Genomic DNA, 14,712 nt, shown 5'->3' with positions numbered 1-14,712 from the left:
TAGCAGTAAAAATGGGGAGAAAGTGATAGTTTTAACTGAAAAGGAGGTTTCTTACATGCCTTCCATGACTGCATGATTGCTAAATGCTGCATGAAAATCTTTGATCCTGATAGGAAATTCTAATCTATTCTTCTCAGCCTCTGACAGACTGTGTTGTTTATATTATGCATTTTGGGGATGAGGGGACATTGGGCTTGTACAATTCCATGCTCTAATTGCCTGAATGTAAAGATGATCCTTTGATTTCAGTTATAAACCTATGTAACTATTTGACTAGCTGTGTAAGTAGGAGAATATAACTAATAGTTCAAAAAAGAGTTGTAATGAAATCAGTTAATTTTAAAATGGTACACTTTGAATACAGAAGACAAGCAATATAGGCACAAAGAATGTTAAAAAATACTAAATACACAAACATACAATAGTTTAATTTTTGTTAATATAGGTTTATTGGTTAAAAGCAATACAATTTTATATGCCAATCCATGAAATATTTGATATGGCATACTCCTATGACAAAAACAAAATAGTAACATATTGTTATTTCAGTCCTGCAAATCGTAGACATGACAATGATGTAGGCAGCTAAAGGTTAGGTATGCTCTTGCAGTATGATCTCAGGGGTTTTCTCTACTCACATCACTCACACTACTAGCCTCTTGGTATTTCTTTGTGTCAAAACAGCACAGTAATTGCTTGGAAAGGTAATTCTGGCTCTATCACCTACATCATTTGCCTGTGGCATCATAGTGCCACACAGGGCTTAATTTTGAACACATTTTAAAATATTTTTTTTAGCTAATCCTAATTTGGTTAAGAATAGAATCTGTAAATATGCTTCTTTATACTATAAAATTAATTTTAAACCTTTATAGCACATGAGTTTCTTGTAGATATGACAGTGGTAAAGGATTTCAGTTTTTCATCCAAACAGCTACAAATAAAATGGCAAAGAAGAAAAACAATAAAATGAATAAAGACAGTGGCGATTTAGAATTCTTCTTTGGCACTCGAGTTCTTAGTGGTTTTTCAATGCGGTCCCACTGGGTAAGTATGGCTTCTCGAGCTCCATCCCACTTTGCTGGACCATTTAGTCGGAAATGGTACGAGTTGAAGGTTCCAAAGACAAGTTTAAAGGCTAAAACTGGATCTGTGAGGAAAAGCTTCAATATGTTTGGCTTTACACCTATCTCTGAAGCCATATCTTCCATGTATGTAATGTAATTTATTCGTCGAAAATTATTTTCAGATGTTGCAAACCTTAATAGATAAAAAGAGGTTATTTATAACACTGTTTCTTGGAAAAAATACAGCAGCTATTTTTTGCTAAATATGCTATTTTCCCATTGTAAACCTGCTTAGTTGCCCATATTCAAAGCATCTGATTATCACGATTTTAGTAACGGAACATGGGAAATGAAATGTAGAATATACAGATAAGCCTTAGCGCTACATTGTTTAAACACTTCATCAGAATATTTAGGAATAAGTAAACTAACACTGACTGTATTATTGACCTCTTCTACAGCACTGTCCTCTGTGTTTATTTTGGCCACTAGACATCCTCAGTCTTCCAGGTTCAATCAGTGAGTGCAGGGCACCTGGGACCTGCCCCTTGAGTGAGCATTACCATGGCACCCATACAATAATCAAAAAAGCTCAAAAATAATTTATTGCATTTTGTAACTGTCCAGAACCAAGAAAAAGTGAAGAGTAAAAGGACACTGTGTGCCATGTGATAGGCAAAAAGACATCTAAAACACTAATTATAAAATAAAAAAACACAGCTCTGGAGCTTTCAATAAGACAAGTGAAGCACTAGGAGCTGGAAGAATATAATATTGCATTATATCTTTTTATCTCCAGCCAGCACGTAAATCTTTACCACAGCAGGGAATCTTTAGGGCTCAGCTTCTCCCAACTTTATATTTTGATTTGAAACTAGAAAAAGTTGCTGTTGTTGTCTGCACTGGTTTGTTCTGGTTATCATAGCTGTCCCCATTAGCAGTGCAACCATCACAAAAATAGGAAGTGTGTGAAAAATAAGGCATTGCACTGCCTACAGAAGATATCATTTGATTTAGAGTATGGGATGTTGCAAAGATACTGGAGATGTAGAGAGGGATCTACTAACATTTTTCTGCACAGAAAATGCAGAATTATGGATGGGGTTTATCTGAGTATAATTAGCTGAAATATATGAACACTGCACAAACAACACACTTTTCTATTGTACTTACTACTGGTGCTTCATGAGGGTACACTGTGGGATTTAGTTTAGACTCTTCATTTAGCAAATTGAATTATCACTCTACAAGGAATAATTCATGTAGCTCTTGGAATGAGGTGAATTTTCTTATGTTAGCCATTTAATCATGTGCAAGCAAAACAGAATTTGTGTTTTAATGCTTTACTAATTCACTGTTGCTGATGCTACACCAAAACAGAAATCAGTGTTATCCCCTGGCAAAACAACTCTTCCAACAATTCTTATTACTAATGTATGAAAAATCATTTTTAGGTTTATAATGCTCCATGCTTCTTACCATCTTTTTCGTAGTTTTTCATCCTTAAGCATTTCTTCCTTCATTCCCATTACATTTGGAAGTTTATGCAAGCCTAAAACACAATTCAATATCATTTTAATGAAATTTTCTTTTGAGCTAAGATATGGCACAAGTTTTTTTTAACTTATCTTTGTTTATTCTTTCTTGATCTTACCTTTAAATACTCTGGTGGCCCATCTGCACTGAAGTTCTGCAACTACCATGATTGGTCCAATCGGAAGGAGAAATGCAATGAATGCAATCGTTGGTTTTTCAATACCCAAAGGAATGATCTTTTTATATAAATTTCCCCTGTTTTCATCTCTCTTAAAAATTGAATCGTCCAAAAAAGGGAAACTGTAACCAAATCCAGTGCACAGAATGACAACATCAAGGTCATGGACTATAGAACCATCTGAAAAATGTGCATCTGTTTCAGTAAATTTTGTCACTCCTGACTTGAGGATAATTGAGCCTGACAGAACACGACTTGCAATCTCATCATTTACCAAAGGCTCCTTCCATTTAATTCTGTGAACAAATATACAAAATATTTCATTATTATAGAAATAAATCTAATTCTCTAGTAAATGTCATCTATAATGAATGATACAAGTCTGCATGAATAAACATTTGATGGATCATAATGTACAGAAATGGGCTAATCTACAGACCTCATAATTTATCCTAAAAAATGCTGTAATTAAAGGGGAACTAAAGATCCACTTTTAGGTTTGCATGATCAGACAGGTCATTTTTGCAGAAAGGGACAGTAGATGTACCTTCTGCAATAATGCATCTTGGCTGCCTATCACTCCGGGTTTCTGGCAACAAAGCAGAGTTGCGCATGTGCTGCTCAGCTTTGGTTGCCTGGGAAACCCGGCAATCTCAGCTTTCCTTGCGTGTGCTGGGATGAATGAATGCCCATTTGCCTGTCTAGGAGTAATGTCATCTCTGCACAGAAAATCATGATTGCTGAAGATCATCCATAGGAGGAATAAGATAAAGAAGATGGTGGCACCCAGTGCTGGAATGTGGATAGGCGAGTCTTATTTTATTGAGGTTAACAAGAAGCCAGTCCTTAGTCACCACTCACTTAGTTCTCTCACATATTGTACACTGTAAGGTGAGCAGTTCCATTAAGGGGCTGAGCTGTGTGAGAAACATTTACACACATTCAATTCACACAGTCTAAAATCATAATTAATACAGCACAATGGAAATAAGCACAACAGCAAAAAAAACACCAATAGAATTATTTCTGATTTTTTTCAGTGATAAAGTGACAAACAGCAAATAATGGTCAGGGGAAAATATATCCTTTTAGATCAGAAAGCGTAAAAATGCCTTTGAGAAAGAAAATTTAATGCGGCAGTGTGACTTCACATATAGCACTGGTTTGAGGGATTTTCTAAATGTTCTCTTGACAAGTCTATAAACACGTAAACAACATTATTTTATGATTATTGTACAAAAATGTAAGCTACTGTTACTTTACCCCTCAGGTTGTATATTGTATAGTTCATGATTGAATCGACTGTTTAAGTAATGTTTCAACATCCATCTGTACACTGCTGGTGGTACTATGTTTTCAATCCAACTGTTGATTCGACGTAGAAAAAAAAGATCATAAGGGTATCCATCTTTTCCAAGACGAGGTAACACCCATACTCCTTCTCTAGTTGTAAGGTAAACCTTAAAACATTTGACAATTAGATTATTTGAAAATACAAATATTTATTAACAGGTACAATTAAATAGAAGAAGCTAAAGCTGAGATCCTATTTTTTTCTCAGATTTTCTCAGATGTAAACAATCTATTTAATGTACAGCGCTGCGTAATATGTTGGCGCTATATAAATCCTGTTTAATAATAATAATAATCAAGAGTTGATTCTTCCTTTTTTCCCCCATACTTGGGAAGCAATTTAACAAAACTTTAGCAGACCAGCCAATGCCAAATCAGATTAGAGAAAATGTAAATAAATACATAGGACTTTATTAAAACATAACATGAACAGGTTAATTAGTTTACCAGTTCTTAAATTTTAAATAAAAAAAAAATAGTGAGCTGGTGCTTTTCAGATTGTCTTTCTTGTAGGTGCGCTTATGTTCTTTGGGTGTCCCCCTCCCTTCCCCAACCACCAATAGCCTTTGTATAGACAATAGAAATACTACCTGCAAACATGCCCCTGTGGTCACATGTTAAAATCAGTTCAATGCACCCAGACTATACTTCTTTATAGTATTTCAATGTGGCATTTTCTATGGGGTTTATTCTATTTTTCTATTAGGTTTTATTTTGGCTGAGCTTATGCTGAGGAATTTGCCTGCCTGTAACCTGCAGCATATTTACCCAAGTCTAGTCTACTGCTAATTTTCACCCCAGCTAAGACCTTTGCTTGTTCCACAACTGCTCAATTGCCACCTGTAATTTTACAGGCTAAAGCATTGACTTTTTATTCTATACAGGTAGTCTCACATACCGACAACATCTATATACAAATGGGGCTTCCCTGCTTGTGTGCAGCCTCTTGTAACTCTTTAATGACCAAGACAATTATATGTTGAGAGAAACATCTGTCTTAATTGCATTTACTAATATATTGTACCTGTTCTGACTTACATATAAATTCAACTTAAGAACAAACCTATAGTCCCTCTCGTATGTAACACGGGGACTACCTGTACTTTCACTTGGCCAACTGCTTCATATTGTTATTGTTTTTCATGTATAATACATAACCGTGTAACTTGAGAACATTTAACCTAAAAGTAAACCCTGATTAGGCTACAATTATATGGCTTATAAATGCCAAAATCACCTTTGAATGCATTTATGGGATTTTATACATCTTTTAAAGGCATTTTAAAGCAAAGCCTAACAATGCTTAAAAATTCCATTTTAAAAGCTTTTATGGCAGTTTGTTGTGTTCTATATGAGTAAAAATGCCTGTAAACTGTTCCATTTGTTTTCAATGAAAGGATGTATAAATGCTTGTAAACACTTGCAAATGTTATGTTTTTCAATGGATGCATTTATAAATGTTTACAAGCAGTTAAAACATTTAAAACACAGCATTCTCTTTAACGCTCAAATATGTGCTGCCTACAAACGCTCCGGGAGTGGACTGGCACATTGGAATGCTGAAACAGTCCTTGTAGACATAGCATAAACACTTCATACCCTTTCTTGAAATTTATTTACTATTAGTTGCCAAATGTTTTCAATCTTGGGCCACATTCATTTCAGGTTAGTTGTATAACAAACATTCTGGCCCAATAGTTTATCTTCTCCAGTTTTTAAGCACTTTAATAAATCAGGCCCAAAGTTTTAAAGTGTGGGTGAAGCTAATTTTTTGGTCTTGGAGGGGGGTGAGGTGTTAGAAGCTAAGGTTATTTTTTCGTCTGTGCCATCATTAGGGAAGTTTATTATCTCTCTCATTTTTTTCAATAATCGCTGTGTTCTGTTTAAAGAAACCTGAAACTTACTTCTTTGCCAAAAATTCCAGCATGGTTCATTGTCCTGCATTAAACTTTCATTAACAATTAACAAATGTTTATTCAGATTGAGAACATTTACCTACAACTGTAAAAAAAAAACTATAGGTAACCAAATAGGATAAAAATAGATATATCCAGGTTTTTGGAATGCTAAATAAGCCATTCCATATAAATCCAGAGAAAAGACCTGGAAAGAGGAAAACTATTAGTAGTCACATGGTCTAAACAAATGCTACCTGTTTATCCAAGGCACATTACAGTTTATGTGTCTGCCAAATATAAAAATATTAGATGAAAGATGTTGCTCTGCTATGGCCATTAACATTGAATGTCACATGATTTACAATGGATTTGATATTGTTATGCAGTAGAACTCTGAATGCTCTGTAATCACATTTTTAGAACAGCATACAGCAAACTAGCATTATGAATAAATCAGAATAGTATGTTTAATTCTCATTCACAGAAAATAGATTGTAAGCTCTTCGGAAGAGGGTCCTCTCCTCTCCTAATGTCATTTGCAACTCCTATTTAATGTAGTGCACTGTGTAATATGTTGGTGCTATATAAATCATGTTTAATATTATTAATAATAATAATAATATTAATAATAACATATAATAAATGTATACCTGTGAGGCAATTGTACACAGTTCTGTTGAAATGTCAACTCCGGAGTTACCCATTCCAACAACTAAAACTCTTTTATCATCATAACCAACTGGTTTTTTGTACTCTCGAGAATGTAGGACTTTTCCCTTGAAATTTTTAATACCTTTATGGAAACAAAGAAAATATCAGAAGATTTGGGTTACAAATTGTACATTTTTTGCATGTTTTACTATGCCACTTTGGCCTAAAATTATGGCTCATTTTCCCTATGTGTTTTCTATGCAATTATCCATTCAATCAACTTGAGATTTAATTAACAGTTTCATGCAATGAGCTATGCTTTTTGTCACCTTTTTATATTGTTTCATACAGAGATATGTAGCCACCAAAGAGAATACATTTGCTTTTGTTTGCACTGCTTTTGTTTATGGTAGTAAAATTAATCTCTGGTGGTTTGGTTATGGATATAGTAAAAGCACAGGAATCCTGCTTCGGACCTTACAACAAAATACTTATGCAAAAGTGGGTGTGCTGCAAAAAGTTAGCTGTCTGTATTTATCTCTCATCGTCCCAGGGACCATTGTCAGTGAACCGAAGAATATAGAAAGATCAAAGTTTTAAGTCTTTAATGGAACAGGAATAGAGGGGAATGCTATCACTGGAGAAACTTGTCCTGCTGTAAACTACTTAACTCACTTTGGAGATACTTTCACTTCCTGCTGTGTTTTAAGATACAAAATAAATAAGGAATAAGAAAAATCAGACAGCAAAAATAAATAAATAAATAAATAAATAAATAATGATTTAGATATACTTCAATTACTACGAACTTAATTGAAAAAAATGTGGTTCTTTAAATGTTAACTAGTGCAAATTAATTCTCTTTTAAATTGTAATTAGTATTTCTAGTTGCGATGAAATCATGCAGCACTAGCAATTAGTCAATAATAACTTTATTACTATATTGTATCTTTTAGGTTTGATACTAAACAGTTCATACATCAATTGAAAAAGGTTTATATAGTGTGCTATGGAACACTCTACATGTTGGTCAGATTATGCCTATTAAGATCACTGATATTAAAAAAAAAGTGTGTTATAGAATCCCTGTAAAAATTACCTGGAAAACTATCCAATGGTATCTGAGCATCCACATGTTGACCAGTGCAAACTAAAACTGCATCAAAGGTTTCAGTCTTTTTTTCACAACCACTTTCTGTAGTAACATTCCACTGACCAGTTACAGGAAAGTCAGGATGTTTCTCGATTCGACACACTGTTGTCTAGGTGTAGAACACAAGTATATGGATCTTTATAATTATGTTTAAATGGTTTATATATTGTTATTGTCTAAATGTTGATATTAGCTTTTGAAGTAACCATTTCTCTAAAGGAAAAAAGAACATCTACTACAAAAAGGTAGAAAAAGAAGCTGGAGCAGAAGGGTTAAGGTAAAAAATCCAATGATAGAGTGCTGACTAACTTTCTACCTCCACATTCCTGGACAAAAGCATCTATATAGCAGTCCACGCTCTATTCACAGCAAGACATATATATACCTACCTGTGAGGGATCCCTCCCTATATTAACTTAAACCCCTCCACACACTATATTCCCTATAAGTTCCTGACACCATAAACTGCGTCTAATACACCCCTGAGGAAGGCGCTAGGCGAAATGCGCCGACTTACAAGACCTTATATGACCAATTAATGTCCTAACTAGTTCATACTGAATATCTGCCTAGCTGTACTATTTCTCCATGATGCTAATGGATGTTAAGATATCGTAATCCTTTGATACAAAATAATGTATAGGAATAAATATTGTTATACCCAAGGGGGTAAGGTTTCATAGAGTTGCCAAGCCTAGAATCGAAAATCTATGTATATGGAAAGAAAGAAAAAAGAGCAGCTTTTTGGAGGCAACATTTGGAACAAATTTATTGAATAATTGATGAAAATGGACTCCTAATTAGACAAAGTCCACCTGTGCTAAACAGCAAGTCTTCAAGTGAGGTGATACAATGCAATGAACATAAAACGATGCACAATATCGCATCGGGTCTTTGTTTTTGTCTGTTATTCCAACGCTTTTCGCCTATTGGCTTCCTCAGGGGATATTTTTTGGAGACTTTCCTTTGACAACCAACCAGACAACCAACTTTGCTTGTAATCTTTCTGTGAACATTGTTGTCAGAAATTATTTTTGTCCAGCACAAAGTAGAAATCTTAAATTATGTGCCATTATAATCTGTCAGTATAAAATCTGTGGAAAGGCTATAAAGTGAATTTTAAAGACTTCACCATAAGCATGTATAAACTGTAAAAATGAGTGTCTACAGCTGACCACCAAACAAATCTATATAACTAGACCCCTGGCTCACAAGCTCAAAAAATATAAAATAGTAGTGGTAAGAAAAAAAAAGTATTCTAAAGCAACATAATTATTATAATTATACGGATTTGTATATAGTGTGTAAAATATAAACCTCTTACCTTGAATTGAATATGTTTTGTTAAATTAAAATTTTTAGCATATAGCTTGATATATTCAAAGTATTTACGGTTAGGTAAGTAATTGGGAAAGTCATCAGGCATTGGAAAGTCACTGAAACACATGATTTCTTTGGACACATTTGTTACTAATGAACTGTAGATGCTGGCTCTCTTATCCTCCACTTCATCCTGAAATGGAGAGTCAATTAACATACCATTTATATAAATTTACAATACACAAATATTGTAAAACTAAATATTGGAAATAAACTCACTGTAAACCTCCAAAGACCTCCAATGTCACAACTTTTTTCAAAACATGTGGGCTCCAATCCTTCTTCCAAACATGCTTTGATAGCTGCCAAGCCACTAACTCCTGCTCCAATTACTGCTACTTTTTTTACCATTGTGCTATCTATAGAATGAAAATATCGTTAGTAGTAAAGTTAGAGGATAAAATTATAGATATTTATAGATATCATTTTGTATTTGCCAAATTTTCTACTGTAGATATGCACTTTCTCTCCAAATCATTTGTTATCTATGTATTCTATTACTGTATACTGCTAGAATATTTGGGGGGAAATGTGGCTTTTATGTTCATAATAAACCTTATGCAGTATCTGCTATGTTACTTATAGACATGCCTTTAAGTAATTTAACAAGTATATAAATCATTTTATCATTTTCCCTTTTTTCCCTCTATTTGTTTGGCCAATTTAGGTTGAATTTATGACTAAAAATAAACAAGTTACTTTATCACGGGATAAATTCCCATGGTAACATCTATATACTTTTCTGTCAGTAATGTATTGCCTTATCTAAGAAAATTAAAAAAATGTACAGGTTTATTATATTGCCACTGCCGATTTGTCTTTCTGCAAGTAATAGTTGTCTGTCTGCCACACTGATTCAGTGCCTTCTCTTGTTTCTATGTCCCTGATTCTGACTTTATAACATTCGGGGTTTGAGTTGGTTTGTTGAAGCCAAAAAAGCAAGGCAATTTGCATCTTCATAAGCAGACTTACGTTAACAACCTACATGTTGATCACAGTGCAGATTTCCTAAATCTTAAAATACCATGTTGAGCTCTTTTTTAGCTGCATGTTTGTCTTTATGGTTGTCATATAATGCAAATACAGTGGTATTGATTTTGATAGCTTACATTATTTAGATTTCTTTCACCTAACTTATTCAAGCTGAAAGAAATCTTTAAATATTCAATCATGTGAAAGGGAATCCCACTTCACTGTAATTCCTGTGCACATGACATGGCTAAACAATAAACATACTTCTTAAAAAAAAAAAGCCCCAATGTGTCTGTAGAGGAATAGAGAAACACTGCCACAAGACAATATTATCATAACTCATTATTTTGCCTTTCAGGAAAAATGTACATCAGTAAGAACATCTATTATATGAAGAGAGAAATTCTATACGAGGACAAAATTATCATATAAGGTCAATGTGCCTTTCAGAAATGTTTTCATAAGGTATATGTCTGCCAAAATTTACAGTATGCAGGCAAAGATACAATTTATAATAAAAAAATACCAAATCTCATTTTAGATTTTGGAGAAAATGTTACTTTTCTAACATTAATGTGCATATAAATATTATTTACTATTATTTACCTAAAAGGTATACAGAAAACCTAAAAAAAAACTAAAAAATTAGTGTACCTGTATGAATGGAATTAGAGGGTTACTTTACAAGCATAAAAATAAACTTTATGGTCCAAATACTTACAGTTAGTAAGAAATGAGCTTGCTAACTTCTGTTTTCATTTGCATTGTATGTTGTCAGACCCATTCAATAAGCAGAGTATTTAAAATCAACTGAAAATGAGCCAGTGATGAAGATTTGGAGTTTGTACAGTGCTTGCCAATAAGATTGTGAAATCCAGTTATGCAAGTTTATACAGTTTACATTAACTTGGTTTACCTAGAATTCCCCACCTCTAAAAAAGCTGACATCAAACAGCCAATCATCAAGCAGCAGCAATAAAAAATGAATATGTTTCCCCAACTATAACATTTCCACCCAGCTGCATCTTTTCAATAATGTTAAAATTAAACCTTGATTTTAAAAAAATATAATGAAAGGTGCACGGTATATCTTATACTTCAATAACAGAAGAAAATTATTATATCCCCTTTTTTCCATATGCAGACACAATAAAAAAACTAAATCAATAAATAAATCATAAACACAGCATGCAACATCTTTTCTGCTTACAATATTTTATTATCAAATATACTAATAAAGTTCAATTAAACGATGATTATTCAAAACATTTTTTCAATGTGTAACCATTTTAGTTTTCATTTATATGTATGTTCTCATACATTATACTCCTTATGGATGGATGTGAACACATTTCCTGCTGTGGATATCAGTTGTTTTGGCAATAATGTTGGCATTATTATAATTACCAAGAAATGCCTGTATTGTTTATCAAATTTTTACATTTTATTTATGAATTAATGTATTTTATATTTGTCACATTTAAAATTAGAGAAAAAATAAATCACAGCAACGTTATTAGAAGATTAAACAAATGTATTTTTTTCTTTTTGCTTTTGATTTTTGCACATATTATTATCATTTATGTAACAAGTTACAACAAAACTTATAAGAATTTAAATAATACAAATAATGAAGTATAGGAATGAAAAACAAATTATATAGTTAGGGAAAGAAATAGATGAAAAAGTAATTGGGATTACTGAGGTTAAATGAGGATAAAACATTTAAAAGGTTTATTAGGTATACATATTTTTTCTTTTTAGAAGGTCTATTCTAAATTGCTATTTTGTAAGGTCTATTTAAAGCTGGGTCTACACGGATGTTTTTAAAAACGCATGTGAACATTTCTACTGCATTTATATGCGTTTTAATGCATTTTTATGCACTTTTATTAGCGTTTTAAATGTTGGAAAACATCTATGTCGCATTTTCCCGTGTTTTTACAACGTTTTAAATGCGTTTACAATTCAAGTGCTTATAAATGCGGGAAACGCTTCATTAAAATCAATGAAAGCGTGTACCCGTGTTTACGGTCGTTTTCCAGTGTTAACCCCTCGTTTTAATTTGGAAATGTAGCAAGCAAGGTTATAGATAACGCTTAAAAAAGCGCCTCAAGGAAACATCCTGGTGTAGAATAGCCTATTGGAATGCATGGGAATTTCAAACATGGGCTTTTAAAGCCTCAGGTTTAACGCTGGGGAAAACGTCGGTGTAGACTAAGCCTAACTGTAGCAGATGCTTAAATATTGTAAATTTTTAATGTGTCACAAAGTTTCAATGAATGATCATTGCAAAGAAAAATCACTAGCTGTCAATGTGTGCATGCTTTTACCCCCTTGATTACTGTTGTCCTTTATTTACCTCAGTGTGGTTTAAATTGAGTCTCAGGGGACATGAATACACTGTAACTAATATGAACTAGGCAAAAAAGTTCTAACACTTTTCTAAGCTGTATGCAGCGATATCATCAGGGACAAAATATTTTCTAGTTAGTTCTATTATAGGAAGGCTAATCACCACAATTAATCTCTTTCAATATGTAACATTTATCTGTGAGTGCTATCAAAATCTATTTTACTTTAATGATGGTTGCTCTTTGACTTTGTCACTGCCTTCTATCCTAGGGCCACAATTTAGCACATCCATAATTAAAATCCATCATTACTTTTAGGGTTCTCTGTTGAAGTCTAGGTGGGGTGCTTGGACTACATATATATAATTATAATTACAGCAGCTAGCAGCTATCAGAGCCCTCGATTTAAAATGCAAAAATGGTAATAAATGTCGACATTAGATCAGTCAAACTGCCAAAAGATTAATACTATAAAAATACCCACATCCAGATTGATTTAATTTAGCACAACTCAAACATCTCAAAGAGAAACATTGAGCCTGATTTATTAAAGTTCTCCAAGACCGGAGAAGATAATCTATCATGGGATAGTGATAGATAGTGATCAAGCAAACCTGGAATGGATTTGTTCAATTGAAAACATTTGCTAGATAATAGGAAATTAGTTTATGAAATCCATTCAGGCCATGTAACACACTCCCTGAGCTATATTACTATAGTGTAATGTTATAACTCCAACCCCAGAACTTTAATTCAGATTGTGCTAAAGTGGTCTATGTTGTCTCTCTTTTCCTGGCCTTAGATTTGGGGTCTTACATTTAGGAAGGAAGAGATCCTGCCACCAATGGCATTTGTTTTGTTCTTTTTTTTTGCCTTTGCCTTAAATCACTTACGGTGGGACTTTACAAGTTCTTTACTCTTGCCACAGGGCTCACCCTAAACAATTAGATTCTCACTGCTACTTATTGCAGAGAAATATGAAATAAGAGAAATAAGCTGGCTGTTTGCATGCTTCCTACTGCCCATGGACCTGATCTATCTGGCCATACAAGCAGGCATTTGCATTAAAGACCATTCATAGGAGAAGCCTTGCCAGCAGAAGATTTTCTCACAGCAAATGGCACCTTCCTTCCAGTGTGTTTTTTACCCTCTTGTGGTCTCTGTCTCTCCTCCTGGATGGAAGCCTGTGCAACTTAGCCTCTGAAGACTAAGATCAGATTGAAATGAAACTCAGTATTGCTTCCTTTGTGAAGCAGTTTTCTTGAAGAGCAGTAACTTTTCAGCAAACCCTGCAGATCTCGGCAGTAGATTGTACCGTCCTGTCTTCCATCTACCTTCATACCAAACACATCCAGCCATTGCCTGAAATTCTTAATCTTGAAACCATCTATTGCACTACAAAGCCATGTTTGCTGACATCTTAGGTCATCCCTGGCTATAGACCTGTGAATCTATTACTAGGGATAAGCGAGAATGCCTCCGGCATTCTCGAAAAATTTCCTCGAAGTTCACTAAATTTTGCAAAACCATCAAAAATAACTATAGGAGGATTATCAGAGCTGCATTCATAAATACAGCCTTGGGAATCCGTCAGTTTAGAATGAGGGCAAGCCCTCAGTTGCTTGGCTGTATTTGTGAATGCAGCCGTGACAATCCTCCTATAGAGATTTCTGATGGTTTCACAAAATTTAGCGAACCTATCGGAACTTTGAGGAATTTTTTGCGAGAATGTCAGAGGCCATAAAGCTGCGGGAATCCACCTGTCAGTGAGCGAACCCCGGGCACTAAAGGTCAAAATGAGGGCAAGCCCTCATTCTAACCTGTAGTGTCTGGGAATCTCTCGCTGAGAGGAGGATTATCGCGGCTGCATGCATAAATACAGCCGTTTGAATTTTCTGGAGTCATTCGGCTTTCATTTATGAATGAATGCGGCCATGGGAAAAATTCTCTTTCATGAGCAGCCAGCGAGACACAGTGTGTTCCTGGATAGAGAAACTCTATCTAGGGACAGATAGTACAGGACAGCAACAGCAATCAGGACAGCAACAGCAATCAGAGGAGCGGAGCTGACAGCTCTGCTCCCCTGATTGGTCTTGCAGGTCCTAAAAATTCTAAAAAATTTACCGAATTGTAGGCCCTTCTTGCCTACATGTTTGGTAAGCGAGAGGGG

General features: G+C 34.3%; 1 protein-coding gene across 1 annotated transcript; it reads right to left on the bottom strand.

The window, feature by feature from the left end:
* Window positions 1–422: 422 nt before the first annotated feature.
* Window positions 423–11,045, bottom strand: LOC140336682 (dimethylaniline monooxygenase [N-oxide-forming] 2-like). Its single transcript, XM_072419952.1, has 9 exons — window positions 10,910–11,045; window positions 9,436–9,575; window positions 9,161–9,349; window positions 7,783–7,945; window positions 6,683–6,825; window positions 4,045–4,241; window positions 2,722–3,077; window positions 2,547–2,619; window positions 423–1,260 (listed from the first exon to the last, which is right to left on the bottom strand). The coding sequence occupies exons 2-9, from the start codon at window positions 9,565–9,567 to the stop codon at window positions 915–917; spliced, it is 1,599 nt and encodes a 532-aa protein (XP_072276053.1). The 5' UTR covers window positions 9,568–9,575; window positions 10,910–11,045; the 3' UTR covers window positions 423–914.
* Window positions 11,046–14,712: the final 3,667 nt, after the last annotated feature.

The sequence above is a fragment of the Pyxicephalus adspersus genome, chromosome 8 (genome assembly GCF_032062135.1).
Source record: "Pyxicephalus adspersus chromosome 8, UCB_Pads_2.0, whole genome shotgun sequence".
In the NCBI taxonomy this organism is placed as follows: Eukaryota; Metazoa; Chordata; class Amphibia; order Anura; family Pyxicephalidae; genus Pyxicephalus; species Pyxicephalus adspersus.
Note: the sequence above shows the minus strand (reverse complement) of the source record. Positions and strands in the feature narration are given on the sequence as shown.